Source organism: Amblyraja radiata, chromosome 12 (genome assembly GCF_010909765.2).
Source record: "Amblyraja radiata isolate CabotCenter1 chromosome 12, sAmbRad1.1.pri, whole genome shotgun sequence".
NCBI lineage: Eukaryota > Metazoa > Chordata > Chondrichthyes > Rajiformes > Rajidae > Amblyraja > Amblyraja radiata.
In genome coordinates this window covers 25,045,015-25,070,146 of record NC_045967.1, presented here as the reverse complement: position 1 = coordinate 25,070,146, position 25,132 = coordinate 25,045,015, and the positions used below count along the sequence as shown (strand labels likewise).

The following is a 25,132-nucleotide window of genomic DNA, read 5'->3' as shown; positions in this document are numbered from 1 at the left end:
GGAAATTTAAAAGAAATACCTCCAAAAAGGTATGGCCAGATGTCCCGTGGCGACAAGCTTGATGAAATTATCTGACTGATGGGTTAATGAGACAATTAGAGAATGAGAGAACATAAAGTAATGTCAATTGTTTAGAAGCTGAGCTGTAGGAAATGCCCAGCAACCAGGCTATACTGATGAAGAGAGAAAAAGTGTTATATGTGGATTACCTGCAGCAGAACATCAATCCTGACTCGGAGGAAATAAACTAGCTGAAATTGTTGAAATCCACATTGAATGAGAAAGGCTGCAACTTTCCTTGCTTGTAACCTGTCTACCTCTCCCTTACTCTTTCTTTAATTTGTTTTCTCATGTTCCTGGTTCTGATGATGAGTCTTTGATTAACTCTCTCTTACCACAAGGTGAATTGCTGAGTGTTCCCAGCATTTCTGTTTTTTATCATAGTTATCTGTGTGCTTCTATACTAATTAATCATATTTGATCCACAAGATACTTGAGACAGTGGATGAGGAAGTCACAGTATTAGGAATATCCTGCACCATACTCATTGTCTTCTGCTACCTCCTGAAAGTGCTATTGTCTAGGTCTTGGACTGATGGCACAATATTCTTAATCAGTTCAAGGATCTCAGTCATCTTCCTCACTATAGAGGCTAAATTTGCTTTTTTGGATACAGCATCTCGTATTTTGCTTGGGCAGCTTGCAGCCCAGTGGTATAAATATTGATTTCTCTCACTTCAGGTAGCCCCGGCATTCCCTCTCTCTATCCCACCCCCACCCAAGTCACACTAGCTTGTTTTAATCCTATAAACAGCTAACAATAGCCTGTTTCCTTTCTCATCGTTACTTTTTTGCATATCTTTAATTCATTGGTCTTTATCTCTCCACATCGTCTATATCTCTCGTTTCCCTTATCCCTAACCTGTCTGAAGAAGGGTCTCGAAGTGGCCCATTCCTTCTCTCCAGAGATGCTGCATGTCCCGCTGATTTACTCGAGGGTTTTGTGTCTATCTTTGGTTCAAACCAGCATCTGCAGTTCCTTCGTACATGCTTTCTTAGTTCTTCATAAAGTGCCATAAATCTTGTAATCAGTTGGGGCCTTGTTCTAACATTCAAAATTCAACACCTCAAAATGCTGAATTTCTTAATTGAATGACTTGACCTGCACCAGTTTACGTTTTCTTTGTAATTCTGGTGTCATGCATTTGCATAATTTCTTGACATTTGCCAACCTAGGCCTAGAAAGTAATTTTGCCCGCCCATGTTCAATCTCCACCCCTTTCTGCTTTCCACAGAGACCGTTCCCTCCGAAACTCCCCGGTCAACTGGTCCCTTCCAACCCAAACCACCCCCTCCTCAGCTACTTTCCCCTGCAACTGCAGGAGATGCAACCCTTTACCTCCCCCCTCAACTCCATCCAAGGACCCAAACAGTCTTTCCAGGTGAGGCAGAGATTCACTTGTACCTCCTCCAGCCTCATCTACTGTATCCGCTGTTCCGAGTGTCAACTTCTCTACATCGGCGAGACCAAGCGCAGGCTCGGCGATCGTTTCATTGAATACCTATGCTCAGTCCGTCTTAACCTACCTGATCTCCCGGTGGCTCAGCACTTCAACTCCCCCTCCCATTCCCAATCTGACCTTTCAGTCCTGGGCCTCCTCCATTGACAGAGTGAGGCCCAGCACAAATTGGAGGAAGAACACTTCATATTTCGCTTGGGTAGTTTACACCCCAGCGATATGAACATTGACCACTCTAACTTCAGATAGCCCTTGCTTTCCCTCTCCATCCCCTTCCCCTTCCCAGTTATCCCACTAGTCTCAACCCGAAACATCAACCATTCCTTCTCTCCAGAGATGCTGCCTGTCCCGCATTTACTCCAGCTTTTGGTGTCTATCTTTGGTTTAAACCAGCATCTGCAGTTCCTTCTTACGCGCTTTGTTAACTCAGTTCTTCATAAAGTGCCATAAATCTTTTAATTAGTTGGGGCCTTGTTCTAACATTCAAAATTCAACACCTCAAAATACTGAATTTTTTTATTGAATGACTTGACCTTCACCAGTTTAAGTTTTTTTGTAATTCTGGTGTCATGCATTTGCATAATTTCTTGACATTTTCCAACCTAGGCCCAGAAAGTAATTTTGCCTGCCCATGTTCAATCTATGATTTCACTTAGCTGATACCTGACTAGAAAGCTCTAGTCTGGTATGATTTTTTTTGTTCTTAATTAAAGTGCGAAATGTAATTTTTCATGCACAAATAGAAATGTCATATTTTACCTGTTTCCTAGTAACTTTCTATTTTCTTTAATATCCTGACATGAAATCAACGTGTAATAGTTAGATGATAGTATTTCCATATGTTTAATTGAACCGAGATACTTCACAGATGGATCATTGAACAAAATATTTGCACTAACATGGTAAGCCAAATGACCTAAAACTTGGTAAAAAAGAATATCTTAAAACGAGAAAGGAAAGGCAGAGCATTTTAGGAACTAATTATATGAAACACACATCATATGTTTACCATTTGCTTCTGCTCAATATCTGTTCAGTTTGAATTCTGCGTCAAAATTGGCTGACAGATTTCATGTTCTACTTTCATGTTCCACAAAATAATCTCATATTAATTTTGGCACTTTATTGCAGAAGGTATTTTTGTTGTGGGTGGAGTGATCGTAGAATTCTTTTGTTTGTTTTCTTTTTCCTTTTCTTGTTGAAAGAATTAGTTGGTATGATAATGCTTGATCTTCAACACCAGTTGAATTATTCATGTTTACAACTCATTTTCTGGCAATCCTCTTCCAATTATAAATTTAGTGTTTTGACAAGATGCTGTAAAGTGAGGTTGTTTTCTCCCAAAGGTTGTTTGGGTAAATATTCATCAGACAGATCAGGAAACATTGTAATTTCAGTTCTAGCTTGTTTTAATTTAGACAGTAAAGTTGAACTTGCCATCCCTGAACTAGGAAGAAGAAAAACGATCAGCCACATTTTCACCCCTCGCAATGCATGAAACCCATCATGTGCTGAAATTAATTGAGGGTGTAAATGCTGTTTAAACTCACATGAAAAACAGGTACTTGAGTAAATAACGAGAAGTTATGTCAGCATAATTGAAACCATCCTCCTGTATAAATAACTTCCATTGGGAAATTATGAGAAAAGAAACAATTAACACAAGTGAAATTAATTATTAAATCGTGAATCATTCTAATTGAGAATATTAATTACCCGGGTCCAGTGTAAGATGGATAAACATTTGTAGATCACTGACATATTCTTATGTACTTTATAATATTCCTGGAGATTTTAAATCAATAAAGACTTTGTTGTGTACTCTTTTTGTAACCATTTATCTTAATAGGCCTCTTTCTACCAGTGGGTGGAAAGATTGTGGGGTGATTGCAACAGAATGACTATGGATTACAGCTACTAAATTGTAAATGATCTTGATTTATGCGTTGAGTGATCGAAAAAACGTTGATGCAGACAACAACTCCATTATCTTTATCAGTAAAACAACTATTATTGATGTAAACATTGATTTTTTTTTAAGCAACAATTTTCTACCTGCTAAATAATGTTTACGCCTTAAATACGACGGTAATTTCAAAGGTTGCTTTTTTAAGATTTGGTGGGTCAGTGTAATAAAATCAAATGCAAGGAGGAAAGAGTCCTTTAAGGTTCCCTACGATAAACTTTGTGCGACCCAGGATCATTACTGCAGCATCCAAGAAGACCATTTGCCACATATAGTCATCGACCCATACAGCACAAAAAATAGGTCATTTGGCATACGATAAGTGATCTGAATGATCTAGTCCTCTGTACTAATCCCATTTGCCAACACTTAGTCTGTTTCTGCCTTGGTGATTTAAGTATTTGCCCATATACCTTTTAAATTATGAGCATATCTGTCTGTAAACTGCACTCCCACCCTCCCCAGGCAGTGCATTATAGATTCCAACCATCCTGTGAGTAAAAAAAATGTTTGTACTCAGATTTCCCTCTAACCCGTTAACTAATCCATATCCTCTAATTTTAGATCCTGCAGTTTATGGGGAAATGCCACCCATAATTTTGCATACCCTGTCGGATCCTCCCTCAGCTGTCTCCACACCAAAGAAAATAAGCCTTTCCAGTTTCTCTTCGTAACTTGAAACACGCTGATCAAATAAATCTCCTTTGCACTCTTCTAAGTGCAGTCGCATCCTTCTTATAGAGTGGCAATCAGAACCACACATATTATTCCATTTGTGGGCTAACCAATATTTTACAAAGTTGTACTACTAATGCCCTGCTATTATACCCTGCGCCCTAACTAATGAAGGGAAGTATTCCATGTGCCATCTGTACCGCCTTATTTACGTGTGCTGCCACCTTCAAGGATCTTTGGACTTGTACACTTAAGGGCCTGTCCCACTTACGTGTCCTTGGCACGCAAATTACGCGATTTTATGGTCACGTTGAGCCGCGACGGTCCCGCGAAGGTCGCGCGCGATTTCATGCGTACGCACAGCCTTCTGGAGCGCGTGACATAATTTGAAGATGGACACAAAGCTGGAGTAACTCAGTGGGACCGGCAGCATCTCTGGAGAGAAGCAATGGATGACGTTTCCTGTTGAGACTCTTCATAAGTATGAAAAGAAGGGTCTTGACCCAAAACATCACCCATTGCTTCTCTCCAGAGATGTGGCCAGTCCCGCTGAGTTACTCCTGCATTTTGCTCTGGGAGTAGAAGTGGGGGCGGATCCGGACCGCAACGGCCGTGAGCCCCAGGCCGAGTTTGGCGATTGTTTGCCTGCTTCTGCTGCTGTTGGAGGTGAGACGTTGCGTCGTGCCAGGGTCTTGGGCCTGTCCCACTTTGGCCGTCAGTAACACGACAGGCCGTTGGCGCGCGAAGATTTTGTTCGCGACAAAAATTTTGGAGCCCTGCGCGATGTCCCGCACAACTCCATACCCCTCCGTGCTTCTCAGTGGGACCGGCCCCGCGCGGCCATACGATGTCCGTGCACTTCAACGGGACCACGAGGTCGCGTAATTTCCGTGCCAAGGACACGTAAGCGGGACAGGCCCTCTTACTACTCCATGGTACCCTAAAGTTCATTGTGAAAGCGTTGTCCTTTTTCGTCCTCCAATATGCATCACTTCATACTTTCAGTATTAAATTCCATCTGCGATTATTAATCAATTTTACCATTTCATCATTATCATCTTGTAGCCTAAGGCCATGAGTCTCACAATCCCTGTGTTACATCACTATTTCCAGGCTTCCAATCTCAAAAATAACTCTACCATCGCCACCATTTTCCCCGTAACCAAGTCGGGTGTGAATTCAGTTGTCAACTTGCCTTGGGTCTCATGAGCTTTTATCAGTTGAACCAGTTTTCCCCACATGGGATCCTGTCAAAGGCCTTACTGAAGATCACCTGAACCACATCATCCATACCTTGAAGAAGGGTCTCGACCCGAAACGTTGCCTATTTCCTTCGCTCCATAGACGCTGCCTCAACCACTGAGTTTCTCCAGCGTTTTTGTCTACCCACATCATCCATACGATACTTTTATCTTTAAAAAAAATTAAGCTAAATTGATCAGATAGGTTCTCCCATTATGTTTGGTTAATCACTGCCCTGCCAAATGTTTCTCAATCGAATCAGATATTTTTTCAATAATCTCCCTACTGCTGAAGGTAAACTCTCAGTCCTGTATATATGTGGTTTATATCTGCTACCCGTCTAGAATAATGGTATCTAATTTGCTGCCCTCCAATCATCTGACACCTCACCTGCGGCTAGCAAAAATAAAAAAATTCAGATTCCCAGAAATCTCCTCCTCTGCTTCTTATGACATACATTTCATCAAGTCTAAGGGTTTATCTTGTACCTTTTTAATTGAAGCTTGTTCTTGAGTTTCTCTCCGTAAACTCTCCAACTACAATGTACTTCTCCAACATGACTACAGGTGAGAAGTAATAATTGAAGACATTTTTTACATCTTCTTGCTCCAAGAACAGAATTCCACTTTGGTTCCCAGTGGTGCTGTATTCTCCCTGGGCATACCGTTCTGAGTATATTAAGAAATGGTTTGGGGTTTGGCTTAATCTTGTCTGCCAATTATATTTTGTGCAGCCCACCTTGCCCTCATAATTTCTTTAGGGATCCCTCTGCTCTTTCTGTACTCCTGAGAGTCTTTCCACAATTTCTGTTCTCAATATCTGCCATACATTTCCTTTAAACCATCCTCAATGTTTCTTGACATTTGCAGTTCATTGGACTTACTTCCTAAACTTTCATCCTTGCTAGAACACGTTGTCTCTGAAGTTTAATTATTTCAGTTTTGATTGACTCCCACTTGTCGGGTGTAGATTTATTTGCTAGTAGCTGCTGTGTGTCTACTTTTGTCAGGTCTTATTTAATTTAATAATATTGGAGGGGTAGAGTGACTGAACATTCAAAGTAACGATGAGGGAACAGGAGCCTGGAAAATGGAGAATATTAAAGAGACAAAGGGCGTGTGAGGTGTCTTGGGCATTGATCGGGAGGGAGTAGACCAGGGAGGTTAGAATGGAGTTGAAGTACTTGGAAATGATTTCAGTGAGGCAGGAGCAGGCAGAAACAATGGGTCTGCCAGGGCAGTTCTGTTTATGGATTTTGGGGATAAAGTAAAACTGGGTCGTGCGGGGCTATGCAACGATAAAGTTGGAGGCTGTGGAGGGCCGACAGCCTGAAGTGATAAAAGCAGAGATGGTCTGTAAGATAATGGCCTGGTGCTCTGGGGTGATGGTCCAAGGGTAAATAGGAGAAGGTGTCTGAGAGTTGGCACCTAGCCTCAGCCCAGTAAAGATCAACTCACCAGACTACTACAGCATCTCCTTTGTTGGCAGGTTTGACGATAAAGTCAGGGTTGTTGCAGAGTGAGCGGAGGGCTGTACGTTCAGAAGGGATGAGGTTAGAGTAGGTAAGGTGAGTGGAAAAGTTTAGATGGTTGATGTCACGCCTCTACTTTTCTTTCACATCGCCCACGGCTAAAGAGGATACAAAGATCTCTGTTGAGGACCCAGGCAGTGCCTACCAATTCTGTGCCTCTCTGTTTACATTTTTTCTACAATGCAGTGACTGAAACAGAAATCAACACTCCAGTTGTAGCCTTATCAAATCTGTAACAGCTTCTTGCCTTTGCATGCTGTTATAGTTACTATCTTAAAAACCACTTAAGCCACTTTTGCCTCTTGTTACTCAGATCATTTACATAAGCATATTCAGGGCTCTCACTTAACTTTTTTCCCCTGTTGCCAGCCAGGCAACTTAGGCAGCTTTTTAGGTTGCCAAATGACAGCTTAGGTGGTCAATTTAAGACGACTTGCATGACCTGTGCGATAATGTGCTCGACGAAGTGCGTAGTTACCAGTCGGAATTATGCTCAATGAAGCATTCACATATTATTTCTGTTTCAAATAAAGTCACAAACTAAACATATTCACCAATCAAGACATGATATATACCACAATCACATGCAGCAAAATTATAATACGGTATCTCAACTCTTTTTACACATTGCAATTATTGCAATTTCTATTATTTCTTTCCACTTCCAAACAAAAATGTGGTTGGATTATTCAGTGTATGATCAATCTGTGTCAATAAATCCTGGACCATGATAACATATATGCTTAACCATGCGCACTACAGATTGATGCAAACATGTTTTCTGTGAAGAACCGAAAATTATCATGACATGGTCATAGCATAGATCGTTATTGCTATTGGTACAGAAACACTCTCGCTTCCCACATAATTTATCCACAACAAAATATACAGGTTGCAAGGAAATTTCTAAAGGCATTTTATGATAACAGCTGTTAAAACTGACTATACCCATCTGACAGGTTACATTACACTAACTGACAAGAGATGGCCAAAGGACATAACTGCAGCAAATGTTCTTTTGGTAACATGTTGAAAGGTGTCAAAACGCCACATTACCGGACATTCAGATTAAATGTATGTGCTGTGAACAGCAATGAAGATACCCAATTTGTATGCACCAGATTTTTTTTAAATTATTGATAAACACTGTTTCCATCATTCCCACTTCAGAATTAACGTTAAAATTTCAACTGAAATATCTCCCGACCAAATTTGTGATGTATATGATCGACTAGAAGTTAAACCTGGATAAATTCAACGTATAGTTGTGAATTGTAAAGATTCCAGACTCACACAGGTTGAAACACAAGCATCTTTATTGTTCAGGTCATTAACTAGTAAGCAGGTCATTTCACATTCACACTGCAGCTCTAACTGCCAGACAGTGGGTAGGATCTTACACTATGAATGTTATCATTAGGCGGGGTTATAAGTACTAAGCATTCTGATTGGCTAACATGCTATAGCCAATCTACATCTCTTCTATAAATGAAAAGTAGATAAAGCGTTATCATTACCATGAGTAAATAAATTGTTAAATGCAAAATATCATATCTAATAGTATCGGCTAAACCTAATTGGTTAAACATTGATTAAACATAGTCGCGATATCTAACAGGCGGCTTGCTAACACGCCCGGTCCTCGTATGATAAGGAGCTGCCTCATCAACCTTTTCTTCCGAAAAGTTGAGGGCACGTTTGGGTGAACCCGAGGGGCTCTGGGATGAGACCCTAGGGGTAAACCATCGCGGGGCTACCAGTGAACCGGTTACAAAAGGGGAAGGGGGTGTTGGGAAGTAGCAGCAGCAGATACTGGAACGGCTGGAACAGGGATCACTTTAAAGTTCAGTGGAAGCTCGTCAGGACCCTGGAATGCTGGACGTCCTTCCTTCACTGGAAGGAGGTGTTGACGGTTGCGTCTATAGATGGTACCGCCAACATCGACAAGGTAGGAGCGTGGTTCCTTTGCGGGACCAAGGATGAACCCCAGTTTGGTATGTCCTTTGTCTGTCTGCAACCGAACCACTTGACCTTGGATTAGTGGCTTAAGTGGTTTGCTGGTTTTAGCTCATTGCTGGTGAACACGTGACCTGCGTAAGTGACTTCGGGAACCCTGAACTTGCACTTCAGTGGGCTCAGTTTTAAATTGATGTCTCTGGCACAGTCCAGTACTTTACGTAGGTTGGCATCGTGCTTGGTGGCATCGCGGCCATGAACTAGAATGTCGTCAACTATGATGGCACTGGGGAATTCTGTAAACAGTTGTTCCATTGCACGCCGGAAAACTTCGCTGGCAGAATTGATGCCAAAGGGCATTCTTAGGAATCGGGAACGGCCGAACGGGGTGGCGAATGTTGTTAATGCCGATGAAGCACGGTCTAACGGGATTTGCCAGAATGAGTTTTTGGCACCCAAGACTGAGAAAACCGTTGCATTAACGATTTGTGCCGCTACGTCTTCGGTGGTCCTCATTGGGTATTGTTGGCGTTTGATTGCTGTGTTCAAATCTTTAGGATTGATGCAGATGCGTAACTCCTATTTGACTTTCTTTGTGGTGCCAACCATGGTGGAAGCTCAATCAGAAGGTTTGCTGACTTCGGCAAGGACTCCGATGGAGACCATACGTTTCAGTTCATCGTGTATTTGCTCACGCATACCATGCGGAATGCGGTGAGGGGCACGTACGATCGAGGTGACTGTATGGTCAACAATGATTTTGTATATTGTAGGTAGTTTGCCGAGTTTGTTGTCAAACAAATCTTTGTAGTTGGATTGCATCTGCCTGGCTGGTTCCCCTGTCAAACAGTTTATGGACAGCACAACCGAAAAAGACCAAACCCAGGTCATGGCACGCATTGATGCCTAGCAGGGTTTCAGAACTTGGCTGAACGATGTAAAATAGCAAGTCCTTGGTCTGTTCGTTGATGGTACATTTGAAATCGGCTTTGCCCAGTGGGTGAAGAATTTCTCCTCCATAAGCATTTAGAGTGGAGGAGTCTTTTTTCATGAGCTCTGTGGTTCTTATCTTGTTGAACACTTTGAGTGACATGACGTTCACACGGGCGCCGGTATCGACTTTGGCGATCAGGGGTTTGTTATTGATTATCATGGTCACAGCAGGATCAATCTCTTTGCCTGGGGTGCGCAAGTTTAGGGAAAGTACGGTAAGGAGCTAACTAATTTTTTTTAAACATTTTTTTTTGAAACACAAGCATCTTTATTGTTCAGGTCATTAACTACTAAGCAGGTCATCACACTTTCACACTGCTACTCTGACTGGTAGACAGTGGGTAGGATCTTACACTATGAATGTTATAATTAGGCGGAGTTATAATTAAGCATTCTGATTGGCTAACATGCTATAGCCAATCTACTCATTAAATTGCTCATTTTAAGTTGCTCATTAAATAACAGTACTGATACGCTATAGTAAGAGCATTGATTTACCATTAAAATGAATTCTGTAATAACGTGTCAACGGTATCAGTGACAATCGAACACTGTGGTTTTAATGTTTCACATGTTCACAATTTAATTAATCCATCTTTATGGATTAAAACAAATAACATTGGGATTTAAAACATATTTGAATGCATTCCATTATCAAACTTAGTCAATTTCAGTCATAGTCAGTGCAGGATGAATGAGGGGATCAGTACAGGATGAATGGTGGGATCAATACAGGATGAATGAGGGGATCAGTACAGGATGAATGGGGGGGGGGGGGCAGTGCTGGATGGATGGGAAAGGGGGTGAGTACAGGATGATTTTGGGGACCAGTGTAGGATGGATGGGGAAGGAGGGGTGGCAGGAGAATCAATGTGAGGTAGATAGGGAGATCAGTGCAGGATGAATAGATGGTGGGGGGATAGATGGGGAGGGGAGCACAGGGGATGTCAGTGAGGACTGAACAGAGGCAGGAATGGGGATCAGTGGAGAGGAGGGGTCCCAGGATAACGGGGGAGTGCAAGAGAGAGAGAGAGAGAGAGGGGGGGAGGTGGGGAGGAAGGAAGGTCAGCGCTCATCGGACAGGGACGGTATCATCGCCCCGCTGCCTTGGCCATCCATGTCCACCGCCAAGTGCCGACGCCAAAGGGGGAGGCAGTTGGGGTCTCCTCGCCACCGCCAATCCTCCTCTGCCAGAAAGTGCATGGCCGAGCGGGGCCTCCCCATTTCTCCCTCCCTCCTCCTGTCCTCGGCGTCCGGGAGGGTTTGTTTTGAAAGCGGTTATCGCCGTTAGCGGATTGGCAAGCAGCGGCCGCTATCAGAGCAGGCGGGGTGCTGGAGGAGGAGGAGGAGCTGCTATTGCCGCCGCTATCGCTGACAAAGATCTTATAGGATCTTTAGCCGCTGCTGTGCGGGCCCGTCATTCGCTCCGACCCTTTGTCACCCCACACCCCGTATCTTTGCTCCGCACTATGTCGTCGCCGCCGCCGACACGAAACGTCACGTTCCTTTTCTCCAGAGATGCTGCCAGACCCACTAAGTTACTCCAGTTTTTTGTGTCTATCTTCGGTATAAACCAGTATCTGCCATGCCAAGCCGGGCAAAATGACTTGGCATTTAGGTTGCCCGGCGGCACTTTGGTTGGTCATTGGCATCCAGGCAATGGCTAACTTCGAGCCCTGATATTAAACCAATTATTTTTTTTTTTTTAGTTGGTCATGAGCGCAATGTGGGAAAAAATGGAGGGACAAATCACTTAAATTTGTCCTCAAATTTGACAGCAATTAGATTTTGAAAGTAGGGTTGGGAGAGATTTGCATTCAATATTAATACTCTGAAAATGGATAAACCACGAGGTACTTTCACAGGTTAAGGCCAGATCTGCTGCATACTTCAAGCGATCCGAAGCGGTACGAGAAGACTCGCTATGATCTCCGCAAAGCCACCAATGATGCCAAGCAGGACAAACTTGAGTCTCAGTATAATCACTCGGACACACGGACAATGTGGCATGGTCTTAATAAGATAACTAGCTGCAAAGCAAGGTCAGGCAACGTCATTAGTGATAGTGAGACCCTACCCGATGAACTGAATGCATTCTATGCTCACTTCGAGCAGAAGGTGGCACCTGGTCCTTCAGACTCCAGTGAGCCTCTCTCCAGGGTGACTGTAGCAGAGGTTAGATCGGCCTTCCTGAGTAGAAAAACCCACGGAAAGCAACTGGCCCAGATGGAGTTCCTGGATGTGTCCTTAGTAGCTGCGTGGACCAGCTAGTGGGAGTATTCGCAGACATCTTTAATCACTCCCTACTCCATTCTGACGTACCCACCTGCTTCAAGATGACCACCATCAGTGCCGAAGAAAAGCAAGACCTCATGCTTAAACAACAACCATCCATTGGCGTTGACATCCACCATCGTGAAATGTTTTGAGAGGCTAGTTATGGAACACATTAAATCCAGAATTTCCAGCGGCCTTGACCCACTGCAGTTCGCCTACCGCCACAACAGGTCCACAAACGATGCCATCACCCTAGCTCAACACTCATCCCAAGAACACCTGGATAATAGAGACACCTACGTCAGAGTCCCATTCATGGACTAAAACTCTGCCTGTAATAACATTTATACCATCCAAGCTTATCACCAAACTCATGGACTTGGTGTCAATGGTTCAATGGTCCTTTATTGTCACGTGTACCGAGGTACAGTGTAATTTGATTTACCATAGTCATACAAAAGATGCATAACTACATAAAGATTAAACATAGACTTAAACAGCCACCACAGCAGCATGTGAGAATCTCCAGGGCACACAGCATAAGCGGAGACCCACAGCCATCTGTTGAATGTCCAGGCCATACACACGCTCCTTCACCGTGATGTGACCAGAGTTGTACCGACCGCTGTTACTCTCTCTGCAGTGCCTGTCTGCCCGAACAGTCAGAAAGTGTTAGCACTCATCTTTGCAATTGGATACTCAACTTCCTGACCAACAGATCCCAATCAGTGAGGATAGAGGACAAATCATCCTTTGCAATAATCCTCAACACGGGGGCTCCGCAAGGATGCTTTCTCAGTCCCCTTCTTTACTCCTTGCACACCTAAGACAGTACATCCAAATATAAATCTAATTTGATTTAGAAATTTGCAGACGACATCACCATTATGGGCCGGATAGACGGAGCATAGAGTATAAGGATATTGAGAACCTGATGTCAAGACAACAACCTTTCAACGTCAGCAAGACATAATAATCGACTCAATGAAGTAAAGCTGTACGTATATCCCAGTTTGCATACTTCTTCTTCTTGCGTATGGCGTGCACAGCCTAAACTTGTTCTATTTGGTCTTATTTGATTGTGCACGTCGAGTTGATTGCATTCGTCGAAACGTGAAGGTTGCAATCTCCCACCCCCCAGTTTGCATTGACGGTGACGAAGTAGAGATGGTTGTAAACTTCAAATTCCTCGTAGTAAATATCACCTACAAATTCTCCTGGACCACCCATATTGAAGCAATGACCAAGAAAGCACACCAACGCTTCTACTTCCTTAGAAGGCTAAGGAAGTTTGGCATGTCCCCCACAACTCTCACGAATGTCTCCAACGTCACCATAGAAAGCATTTTATCAGACATCACAGCGTGGTTTGGGAACGGCTCCATCCAAGACCGCAAGAATTGTGGACAGAGCCCAAACCATCACACAAACCAACCTCTCTTCTATTAACTGCATTTATACTTCATACTATGTCGGCAAGGCCAACAGCATACTCAAGAAGGAGTCACACAAGAGCTACTCCCTCTTCTCTCCTCTTCCATCAGGCAAAAGGTATAGAAGGGTGAAAATGCACACCTCCAGATTCAGGCACAGTTTCTTCCCAGCTGTTATCGGGCAACTGAATCATCCTACCATAACCAAAGAACAATGCTGAACTACTATCTACCTTTTTAGTGATCTTCAGACTTTCCTTGATCAGACCCTGCTGGCTTTACCTTGCACTAAACATTATCCCCTTATCATGTATCTATACAATATAAATGACTCAATTGTAATCATTTATTGTCTTTCTGCTGACTGGATAGCACGCAACAAAAACTTTTCACTGTACCTCGGTACACATGACAATAAACTAATCTAAACTAACTAATGTCAGGCAGGAAAATATAGTCATCCTGCTTCAATAGTCAGAAGTGGAGTACACTTCAGGTGCCCCCCGTGTTATAGTGGGAAAGCATACTTCAAAACCTTGTCATCTGTGCATGCATCAAGGAAAAATGGATTTTGTGTTGACTCATTTACTTTTTCTCCACACAAATTCTGCGAGCTGAATTTTTATTTTGCATCTCAAATTTTTGGTCGTAATATTGTGAATCCTCCAAGGTTGTACTTCCATAATCCAAATGGCCATAACACGTGTGTTATGGCCATTTGTGTGTTATGGCCATCTGTGTAGGACTAGCACCATTCTCCACTTCTAGGAGGAGAAAATGCCATCGTAATATGCTGAACATTGCGATAACATTTAATGCAATAACCACTTGTTTCCTGACTTGTTTCACTGCTTCCATATCAATAAACATTTTGGACCCCAGTTTGATATGAACAAATAATTGAGTAATACATTTATAAGTTAGTTGATAAACTAGATAGTTTACTACAAGCACCAAACTGTTATAACACCACCTTTAAAATGACAGTTAAATTAATGTTATATGCAACTTGATTATCTACATTTTTGAGTGATCAGGATTTTAAGAGCTGATTTACAAAAATATGATATAACAAATGAATAACAATCTATTATGAATTTGTAATGGAAACAGTATATGTATGTGGATTAAACTTATATGGTAATCATGGGAATAAGATCTGAATGATTTAACATAGTTTCTAAGATATATTGATGACAACAAAATATAAAACACCATGTCAAATCTCATATCAATAAGAAGAATTTTATATCATCAGTGTACATAAGAATATTATCATTTTTGCTGCCATGCATGGCAGAGATGCATGGAAATAGAAAGCATTATTGTGTGCAAAGACACTTCCTGAAGGTCAATTAAATGTCTCGTTAAGGAGACAATTTCTGAGACCCAAAGATGAGGGAATCAAAACAAAGAGTTCCCAGATTTGGAATGGCAGCCAGGCAATTATAATAATAATAATAATACATTTTATTTATGGGCGCCTTTCAAGAGTCTCAAGGACACCTTACAAAAATTGAGCATGTATAGGAAAAACATGTAAGGGGAATGAAATAAATAGTAGAGACATGACTAGTACACAAAGTAAAGACAGAATTCAATACAAAACACAGCATGAGGCAATTAATGCACAGATGAAAAGGGACGGGGACGTGGGGCTAAGGATAGGCAGAGGTGAAGAGATGGGTCTTGAGGCGGGACTGGAAGATGGGGAGGGACACGGAATTGCGGATCAGTTGGGGGAGGGAGTTCCAGAGCCTGGGAGCTGCCCTGGAGAAGGCTCTGTCCCCAAAACTGCGGAGGTTGGACTTGTGGATGGAGAGGAGACCGGCTGATGTGGATCTGAGGGACCGTGAGGGTTGGTAGGGGGAGAGGAGGTCAATGAGATATGTGGGGGCCAGATGGTGGAGGGCTTTGTAGGTGAGGACCAGGATTTTGTAGGTGATCCGGTGGGAGACGGGAAGCCAGTGAAGTTTTTTGAGGACTGGAGTGATGTGATGCCAGGATTTGGTGTGGGTGATGAGTCGGGCGGCTGCGTTCTGGACCAGTTGGAGTCGGTTGATGTAGGTGGAGCTGATGCCAAGGAGAAGTGAGTTGCAATAGTCCAGTCGGGAGGAGATGAAGGCATGGATGAGTCTTTCAGCAGCAGGCGGTGTGAGAGAGGGTCTGAGTTTGGCGATGTTGCGGAGATGAAAGAAGGAGGTTTTAATGACATGGCGGATGTGAGGCTCAAGGGAGAGGGTGGAATCAAATTATGCCTGTATTGGGGAAATTTATCACAGTGAGAAAATAAATGGAGCTTAATAAGGTACACAAATTCAGAAGTGATGTTTTGAATGTTCATTCATAGAGACTACAGAAATCTTAAGGGATAATTATGCTACAGGAGCAGAGTTCGTGTCTCATGAGAAAGCAATGATAGTTATAGAATGGTGGCGAAAGAATATATATTTCTTGAGCAGTTACAAAATTTACAAAGAACAAATTTACAACTCCTAACAATGATCTTCAGTCAGCTGTTTTTTCTCCCCCATCTTACATTTTAATGGATGACACATCCTGTGGTCCATACTGATTTCTGTAAACCATGTTCACGTTATAGGAGTAGAATTAGGCCATTCGGACCATCTCCTCCGCCATTTAAGCATGGCTGATCTCTGCCTCCTAACCCCATTTTCCTGTCTTCTCCCTCGACACCCGTTTTAATCAAGGATTTGAAAATCAAGAAATCCACTTCATAAGAAATTCCCCCCACCCTACATTTAGAATGCTTTCAAGCTCAAAATGTAAGGATCATGTTGGATTCTATTATAATCTGATCAGTTTTCAATTTGGATGAATACAAGAAAACTTAAATATGCATCAGTTCAAGTGATTTCAGCTTGATTGCATTAGAGATAGGTGCAAACAGTGTGTAAGAAAGAACTGCAGAAACTGGTTTAAATCGAAGGTAGACACAATGCTGGAGTAACTCAGCGGGTGAGGCAGCATCTCTGGAGAGAAGGAATGGGTGACGTTTCGGGTTGAGACCCTTCTTCAGACTGATGTCAGGGGAGGGGGTGGGACAAAGATAGAATATAGGCGGAGACAGTAAGACTAGTGGGAGAACTGGGAAGGGGATGGAGAAAGAAAGCAAGGGCTATCTGAAGTTAGAGCGGTCAATGTTCATATCGCTGTTGTGTAAACTACCCAAGCAAAATATGAGGTGCTGTTCCTCCAATTTGCGCTGGGCCTCACTCTGACAATGGAGGAGGCCCAGGACAGAAAGGTCAGATTGGGAATGGGATGGGGAGTTGAAGTGCTGAGCCACCGGGAGATCAGGTAGGTTAACACGGACTGAGCGGAGGTGTTCAGTTGAACAATCGCCAAGCCTGTGCATGGTCTCGCCGATGTAGAGAAGTTGACACCTGGATCAGCGGATACAGTCGATGAGGTTGGAGGAGGTGCAGGTGAACCTCTGCCTCACCTGGAAAGACTGTTTGGGTCCTTGGATGGAGTCAAGGGGGGAGGTAAAGGGACAGGTGTTGCATCTCCTGCAGTTGCAGGGGAAAGTACCTGGGGAGAGGGTGGTTTGGGTCAGAAGGGACCAGTTGACCAGGGAGTTTCAGAGGGAACTGTCTATGGAAAGCAGAAAGGGGTGGAGATGGGAAGATGTGGCGATTAGTGGGATCCCGTTGGAGGTGGCAAAAATGTTGGAGGATTATATGCTGTATGCGACGGCTGATGGGGTGGAAGGTGAGGACAAGGGGGACTTGTTATCCTTGTTACGAATGGGGGAAGGGGGAGTAAGAGCTGAGCTGCGGGATATTGAGGAGACCCTAGTGAGAGCCTTATCTATAATGGAAGTGGGGAACCCCCGTTTCCTAAAGAATGAGGACATCTCCGATGCCCTGGTATGGAACACCTCATCCTCGGCGCAGATGCGGCGTAGACGGAATTGGGAGTAGAGGATAGAGTCTTTACAGGAAGCAGGGTAGGAAGCAGTGTATCCAAGATAGCTATGGGAGTCAATAGGTATGTCATAGATGTTGGTCAATAGTCTGTTTCCTGTGATGAAGATGGTGAGATTCAGAAACGGAAGGGAGATGTCGGAGATGGTCCAAGTGAATTTGAGTGGATGGAAATTAGTGGTGAAGTTGATGAAGTCAGTGAGTTCTGCATGGGTGCAGGAGGTAGCACTAATGCAGTCGACAGTATAGCGGAGGTAGAGTTCGGGGTAAGGTTCAGTGTACGCCTGGAACAGGGATTGTTTGACGTACCCTACAAAGAGGTAGGAATAGCTAGGGCCCATGCGAGTGCCCATACACCTTGGATTTGGAGGAAGTGGGAGGAGTCGAAGGAGAAGTTGTTGAGGGTAAGGACCAGCTCTGCTAGGCGGAGGAAAGTATTAATAGACGGAAATTGGCTGGTTCTGCGGTCGAGGAAGAAATGGAGGACTTTAAGACCCTCCTGGTGGGGGATGAAGGTGTAGAACGTCTGGACATCCATAGTAAAGAAGAGGGAGTGGGGGCCTGGAAAACGGGTCATTGAGGAGATGAAGAGCTTGTGTGGTGTCTTGGACATAGGTAGGAAGGAATTGGACCAAGGGGGTAGGATGGAGTCGAGATATGTGGAAATTAATTTGGTGGGACATGAACAAGCAGAAACAATGGGTCTGCCAGGACAGTTCTGTTTTTGGATTTTGGGGAGAAGATAAAATCGTGTTGTGTGGGGCTGGGGAACGATAAGGTTGGAGGCTTTAGAGGGCAGAGAGCCAGAAGTGATGAAATCAGTAATGGTGCTTGAGATTAAGGCCTGGTGCTCTTCTGTGGGGTCATGATCCAAGGATAAATAGGGGGAGGTGTCTGGGAGTTGTCGCCTGGCCTCAGTCCAGTAGAGTTCAACGTAAACAATGCTGCTTTTGAATGCATGCCAGTTGACTGCCAAATTCACATTAATTGTAGGTATGAGGATCCTGAAGTTGCTGTCAGTTGCATGAAACACAAAAGTTTTGCCAACAATACCACTGCAAAATCTGAACCTGTACATTTCTAAACTGAAAATTGCTGACAAAGCTACCTTAAAGAAAGTTTATTCATACTATATATATATTTATATGATTTACTTTTCTTTATAAAAATACTCTGTTGAGTTACTCATTGTCGTAAATTTTCCATGACTCCAAAAAATTGCCATATTTAGTAGCCCTAAGTTAACTAATATTGGCAAGGATTAGACCTGATATAGTTGTTCAATTGTTTATGGACAGCATCATACATATAATATGCCTTCTTGAATAATATATTGGTGCTTGTGTTTATATTTTTAGTTTTGTGGAAAAGAGATAAAATTTGATGCAAGTACAGTGAATAATTTTGCCTCATTAATTGTGACATCCGAGCAAAAATTTCCAATTGGGGAGAAGCCTTTAAAATGAAATGAATATTTGTGATTTCTGTGGAATAAATATAATTGATTTGATGTGGAGTGGAACAACTCTTTGTTGCTCCAATGCATGAAGTTATGGAATTCTAAGCTGCCACAATATTTTCTGGATTCAGTTTGTGGACAGCATCCAAACTCAGCTATGCCTTTTGAAGGTACAGGTATACTGGAGGTGTGTTTGATGCTGAAAAAAAGATGGCGGACTGCAGGAGGGGGCTGCACTTTTTAATTTTTAGTGTGTTAAAAAGTTTTGTTGGAGGTCTTCTAGTTCTTTTATGTGGAGGGGGAAACTGTTTTTCTCAGTCCCTACCTGGTTGGAGATGCGTCTTTCCTTCGAGCCGCATCTTCGCCCCCTCCTCGCGGCCTACCACCTGGACTGGAGCGGCGTTTTCTGTCGGGACCGGCCAGAACTTCAGCTTCGGCGGCGGCGCAGCGCTGTAGCACCATCGCGGCGCGGGTGATGCCTTACCGAGGAACGCCGTGTGGTAAGCTCCGGAGTGGTGAGACCACCGACTCCAACATCGCGGAGCTGTGTTTGCGGAGCGTCCAGCTGCATGCGGCCCTGACTTCAACATCGCGAAGGTCTGGTATCTTTCGCCGAGGTCGCCAATGTGAATCTCCGCCCAGCGCGGCCTGTGGTCTTCGGGAGCCGCGGTCTCCGGTAGGAAATGGCCGATTCAGAACTCCAATGCCTCTCCGAAGCTGGAGCTCCATCATCCCGGCGAGAGGGCCTGAAACATCGGGCCTCCACTGCGGCGACTGCGGAGGCCTCAAATAGGCCTCGACCATGGGTGACAGATGAAGGGGACTGAACTTTTTACTGCCTTCCCTCACAGTGGAAAATGTTGATTCTGTTGTGGGGGGACGTTCATGTTAAATTCTATAGTGTGTTGTGTCTTTTCTTTTTTTTAATTTTGTATGGATGTATGGAAACCCAATTTCTTCTATGTACAGCACTTTGGTTTCAATGCGAGTTGATTTAAATGTGCTATATAAATAAAAATTGCTTACTTACTTCTCTACAGAAGGAATCTTGAGTGTGTCACCTCAGATTGCTTGACACGCAGGTTGAAGGGTTGCATTGGGAATGATATGGAATAGATTGTCTGCTGTAGATTATGTTTCGCTAAGTCATTTATAGATATTGGGAAAAGATGTAATAGAGAAATTAAATTTATCTGAAAATAAGAAATATTGCAGTTAAAATAATTATTGTCAATAAAAACTACATTGCTATCTAAACATTTTAACATTTTCCTGTGCAGCTTAAAGACACCAAGTCAGTCGACCAGAAGGTAACACTGATGCACTTTTTAGCAGAGATTTCTGAAGAGAAATATCCAGACATCTTGAAATTCACAGATGAAATAAGCCACATAGAAAGTGCAAGTAAAGGTATGTCTATGAACTGAGTGATGCTTATTATGATATAATCATAGTTGGGAGAAGAATTGTTGATCTCATTTTAAATGTGAATGAATGTTAAATTGAAACTCAACCTGAACTTTGCTCAAGCATATTCTCCTTAATGTTGACATATGCAGACTAGCTTTCTGAGCACTCAGTCTCCATTGTTTCTATTACAGTGAATTAGTTACTCAAGTGTTTAGTTAACTTACCTTTTTTCGGCATTTCACCAGAGCACGTAATTGTGGACCTATTTAGGCCACAAATATTATATCTGGGAGCAATTAAACAAAAACAATGTTTTAAACTTTCATATAGCCGTATTGAATTATCATCTGTAGTCTGTAAACTAATCAGACACATACAATGATAAATATCCCCAGTGATGCATACATTTAAGATTCTTTACTTGTATTGCTGACATTTACCATTTTATAGAAGTATTGTTCTATGCATTAATGTACGTTATTATTATTTTTAATTTGATTGGTTATTCAGTATACATAACTATTGAAACATTACTCATGCATTCAGTAGCCTCAATTGAATCGCAGTTTACTCATTTTATGATGTTGCACAAGGCTCGTACGGTTCCTGAAAGTCCTGGAATTTGAAACTATTTTTCAAGGCCTTAAGTCCTTGGATTTATCATAGGTCCTTGAAAGGCCTTAAAAATTCACTTCTTATAATAAAAGTATTGATTCATGCTGAGTACTGTGGCTTTTTTTCATCGTTTATAATGCGTATTTTTATTAAAAGTCGGGAAACATTGTTAGATATATTTGCTAACGATGTCCCCTGTTGAAGGGAGGGTAGGAGCACTAGGACCCAGCAGAGTCAGACTACGTGCTGTCTGCATCGTGGAGGTTGGGGGCCTGGTGCCTGGAACTCTGGTGATGTGACGGCGCTGGCCCGCTGGTGGCCGGTGGAGAGGCGAGTGTCGACGGAGTGGGTATGTGTGGGAGTGTGTGTGTGTGGGGAGCGTGTGTGTGTATGGGCACAGAGCTGCTGGAGAGTCATGGCGAGTTGGTGCCGGGCCGGCACCTCTGCAAAAATACATGATCACCGTCTTTTTCTTTACTTGCTTGATAATTATATTTCATGATAATTAGTGAGTGCAATCGTGCAATATTTTGTCATTTCATTAAATTAAGTATTATGGGCCTGTCCTACTTAGGCGATTTTTTCGGCGAATGCCGGCGACTGTCATAGTCATAGCAGATCGCCGAAAAACCGATCTGGATCCCCCCTACGACAATGTTTACGACAATGTGTACAACAACCTACCACCTAGTCGACGTCAAGCTACGGCAAGCTACGGACAACTGGCGACCTATTAGGACGTCCACCTACGACCGCACCTACGACAACCTACGTCCACCCGCAACAAGCTATGACATGGTTCGACCCGGTCGGCGCCAACTGAAGACAACTTAAGACAATTCAGTCGCCGGTACCTGTCGTAGGTTGACGTAGGTAGTCGCCTATGGAATTCACCAAAGTCAGCACCGGCGACAACCTACATCATCCTGGTGAAAATGTACAACAGCGCCTACGTCAGGAGAAGTCAAGCTACGCTCATTGGCGTCAAGCCAACTGTCGCCGACAGTCGCCGAAAAGTTTTGAACATTTCAAAATCTAGCGGCGACCAGAAAAACGCTACGATTCTTTGGCCGACTGAGGAGACTACTTATGACCATACAGGCGACAGCCAAGTCGCATGTAGTCGCCTAAAAAAATCACAGGCCCATTATATGTTTTATTGTACTAGTTATTCATTGAGATGTAGTGATAGGCTAGAATCTTGTTTGACCCTCTTGGGAGACCAGCAAAACCTGAAATAACTCCCCTGTTTGACAGCTCCGGGTTTAAAAAATTAGCGCTGCAACACTGGATAGCGTGGGAAGTTACACATCGGTTTGCCGTAGGCTATCAAGTTGAGGGTTTCAATTACATTTTGAAATAAAAAAAGCAGTTCCATCCTTCCCATTAATGTGGTTGCATAAAACTTTATGATTTTGTTGGTTAACCTTGATTGATGGCAACATGTTTTGGTTTTAATTTCTTCCATTTGTTTTGTGAGTTCATTAAATTTATAAAACTGGCATTTCTTTATTTTTTCCCACGGACCGCAAGAATGTGCCAAATATATAATGGGGCCCTCATGCTGAAAGATTTGGAGGCCCCTGTTGTGAGGTATAATTTAAAAAGAATTACAGTATAAATTAAGGGTAAACAAGCAAGGAGATGTCATTTCAAGGTATAATTATCAAAAAATTATCAAAGATTTCCTGTGTAAAGGATACTTCTCTCTAATTAGAGTAAACAAGCAAGGAACAGGTATCATGTTACAGGTGTAGGTGTAATATAAAATATTTTCAATATGACTTAAGTGTAAACAAGCAAGGAGTTGGTGTCATTTTAAGGTATGTTTATCACAAATTTTCTGTGTAAATTAAGAAGTGACAAGTAAGTAAAATGTGTTATTTTAAGGTACAATTAAATAAATTACAGTATAAATTAAGGGTAAACAGGCAAGAAAACTGTGTCATTTCAAGGTACAATTATCAAAAATGTTCTGCATAAAAGGGGCGCGGCCACCTTTTATCCCCACCAGGGGTTTTGCCCCTTGGAAGGAGCTCCCTGGGCCGCCATCTCTCTTCCTCTTTTTTCCATCTTTTCCTGTCTCATGCCTGATGACTTCAGAGGTCAGTGCGACAGGCCTGTAGCCATTAAGACCAGTAACCCTTGTCTTTTTGGGTACAGGGACAATGGTGGAGACTTTGAAGCAGGCAGGGACAGTACAGGTTTGCAGAGACTGGTTGAAAAGCAAAGTTTTACATTATCATGGTTTCAGATTGAACAACTAAGAGATGAGAAAATGGACCATCAGTGCTCTATTGATGTACGAATATAGATAGTTAACCATCTTGTGTGTTATTATTATTGTGTATTTTAGTGTTGTTCTGTGCAACCTGGACTAATGGATTGACTGAACACCTTCTCAGATTTCCCTGAAAACCAGTGTCTGTACATCAGAACATACAAGTAACACAACAGAAAACAAGGTCTTAACTCCAAATTCCAATGGCATTTGGCAATAATTCGAGCTATATCGATGGTTCATAACTTCAAAGGAACTTTGAGTTGAAAGTTGATTTTTCTGCTGTGTTCTTTGTACCAGAGGTGTGCAAAACATGATTTTCAATCAAATCTGAGATGGTGACCAGCCAACCTTTTCACTTACTTTTATTTGGTACAGAATCAAATCATCCAATACTAAGCAATTTATATACAAGTCTCCGATAAACCATCAATGTTTGCTGGATTTTGGCCCTTGAAAATAGGATTTTTGGACCTTGAAAGTCCCCTTGAAAAATCCTTGAATTTATAGCTAATCCAAGTGTACGAACCCTGATTGCATTAATTTACCTGGTGGCTCTGAAGTTTTTTTATGTATGTGGTGAAGTGTCTCAGTGTCATTTAGTAAAATCAGTCATAATCTTTTGAAACTGTATTTTCTCCCTCCCATTTTCCCCCAATTCCCTATCCATTAGACATGTTCACAACATGAACTCACATTTATCTGATTTGCTTTCAAACTTAATATCTAACTGAATAAATCACTGAATGTGCATAGATATTTTTTACAGAACATTACGTTTCTTTCTTCAGTTTGAGAATGCATACACTGCTTTTTAACTTAATCTAGTCAGTTATATTGTTGTGCATGTTTACACTCCATTCAATTTGTACTCCAATAAAGTCAATTGTGTGGCTGAGTTATAAACAGCACTGTCCCCAAACAGGTTTTAACAGAATTTAGTGAAGAAATAGAAGAGGCATTATTACATAAATGTAATAAGTTGTTAATAAAAGATATAGCACCATAGAGTGTGCAGATAGCTAATATTATACCTATATTTAAGAAAGGATTCAAAACATGTCCAGTAAACTATAGAGCAGTCACTTTTATGTCAATAAAGTAAAAGATAATTGCATTTTTGCTGAAAGAAATAAGAAATTGTTCGTCTATAAACTACATTGTATGGAATCTTTATTTTGTGTATTCTACAATTCAATTTCAAAAAATTAATACAGGAGCTTATGATGAATTCAATGAAGATCATATTGTTTCTTTTTGTTCTCCATATGTCTAGACACTGTGCATGGGCATCAACTGATGTTAATAAGTTCTAGGAGCAGAATTAGGCCATTCAGCCCATCCAATTGTGGCTGATCTATCTTACCAATCCATACAACTGCCAGTCATGCCAACACCAGCCTTCGTAAAGTTTCAGGCTTACATCAGGGTATACTTGCATGGTCATGTAGAATTCAGCCATGTTGCCCAACTGGCTCTCTTAAGTAATAAACTTGCTTACTTGTTCTTCAGGGCCCTCATAACAATGTCAGGCACTTCCAAACAGGCAACGTTTCCTCTCCTTCACCATAGCTTGTAACCTGTGCCTGACTATTCCTATCCAGCTTCCTAACTCCACATTTTCCCTCCCCCATTTCTTTGGACCCCCTCCGCGAAAATAATCCACATTGGTTAACATTCTCCACTAATCTTGTGGACTGAATCTACCATTTTGACTGCAGATTGACCCAAACTCTTCGAATCTTGGACTTACTCTTGCCCTTCTCATCCTGAACTGAAGAATAATCTTCCATCCCAATCATTCACTTCACTTCTGTTTCTTAT

The 25,132-nt window shown here is 42.4% G+C and overlaps 1 protein-coding gene and 1 long non-coding RNA gene across 5 annotated transcripts in view; one reads left to right on the top strand and one right to left on the bottom strand.

The window, feature by feature from the left end:
- Window positions 1-25,132, top strand: part of diaph2 (diaphanous related formin 2) — a 624,067-nt gene that overhangs the window by 325,489 nt on the left and 273,446 nt on the right. For all 4 annotated transcript variants that reach the window (XM_033030391.1, XM_033030390.1, XM_033030392.1 and 1 more), the window contains one exon: window positions 20,283-20,412. In XM_033030391.1, coding sequence (XP_032886282.1) covers window positions 20,283-20,412 — 130 coding nt within the window. The remainder of the gene's footprint in view (window positions 1-20,282; window positions 20,413-25,132) is intronic.
- LOC116979011 lies at window positions 15,746-21,543 on the bottom strand. The gene is made up of 3 exons (XR_004413613.1): window positions 21,426-21,543; window positions 21,215-21,222; window positions 15,746-15,759 (listed from the first exon to the last, which is right to left on the bottom strand). It is a non-coding gene; the product is annotated as an uncharacterized LOC116979011 (long non-coding RNA).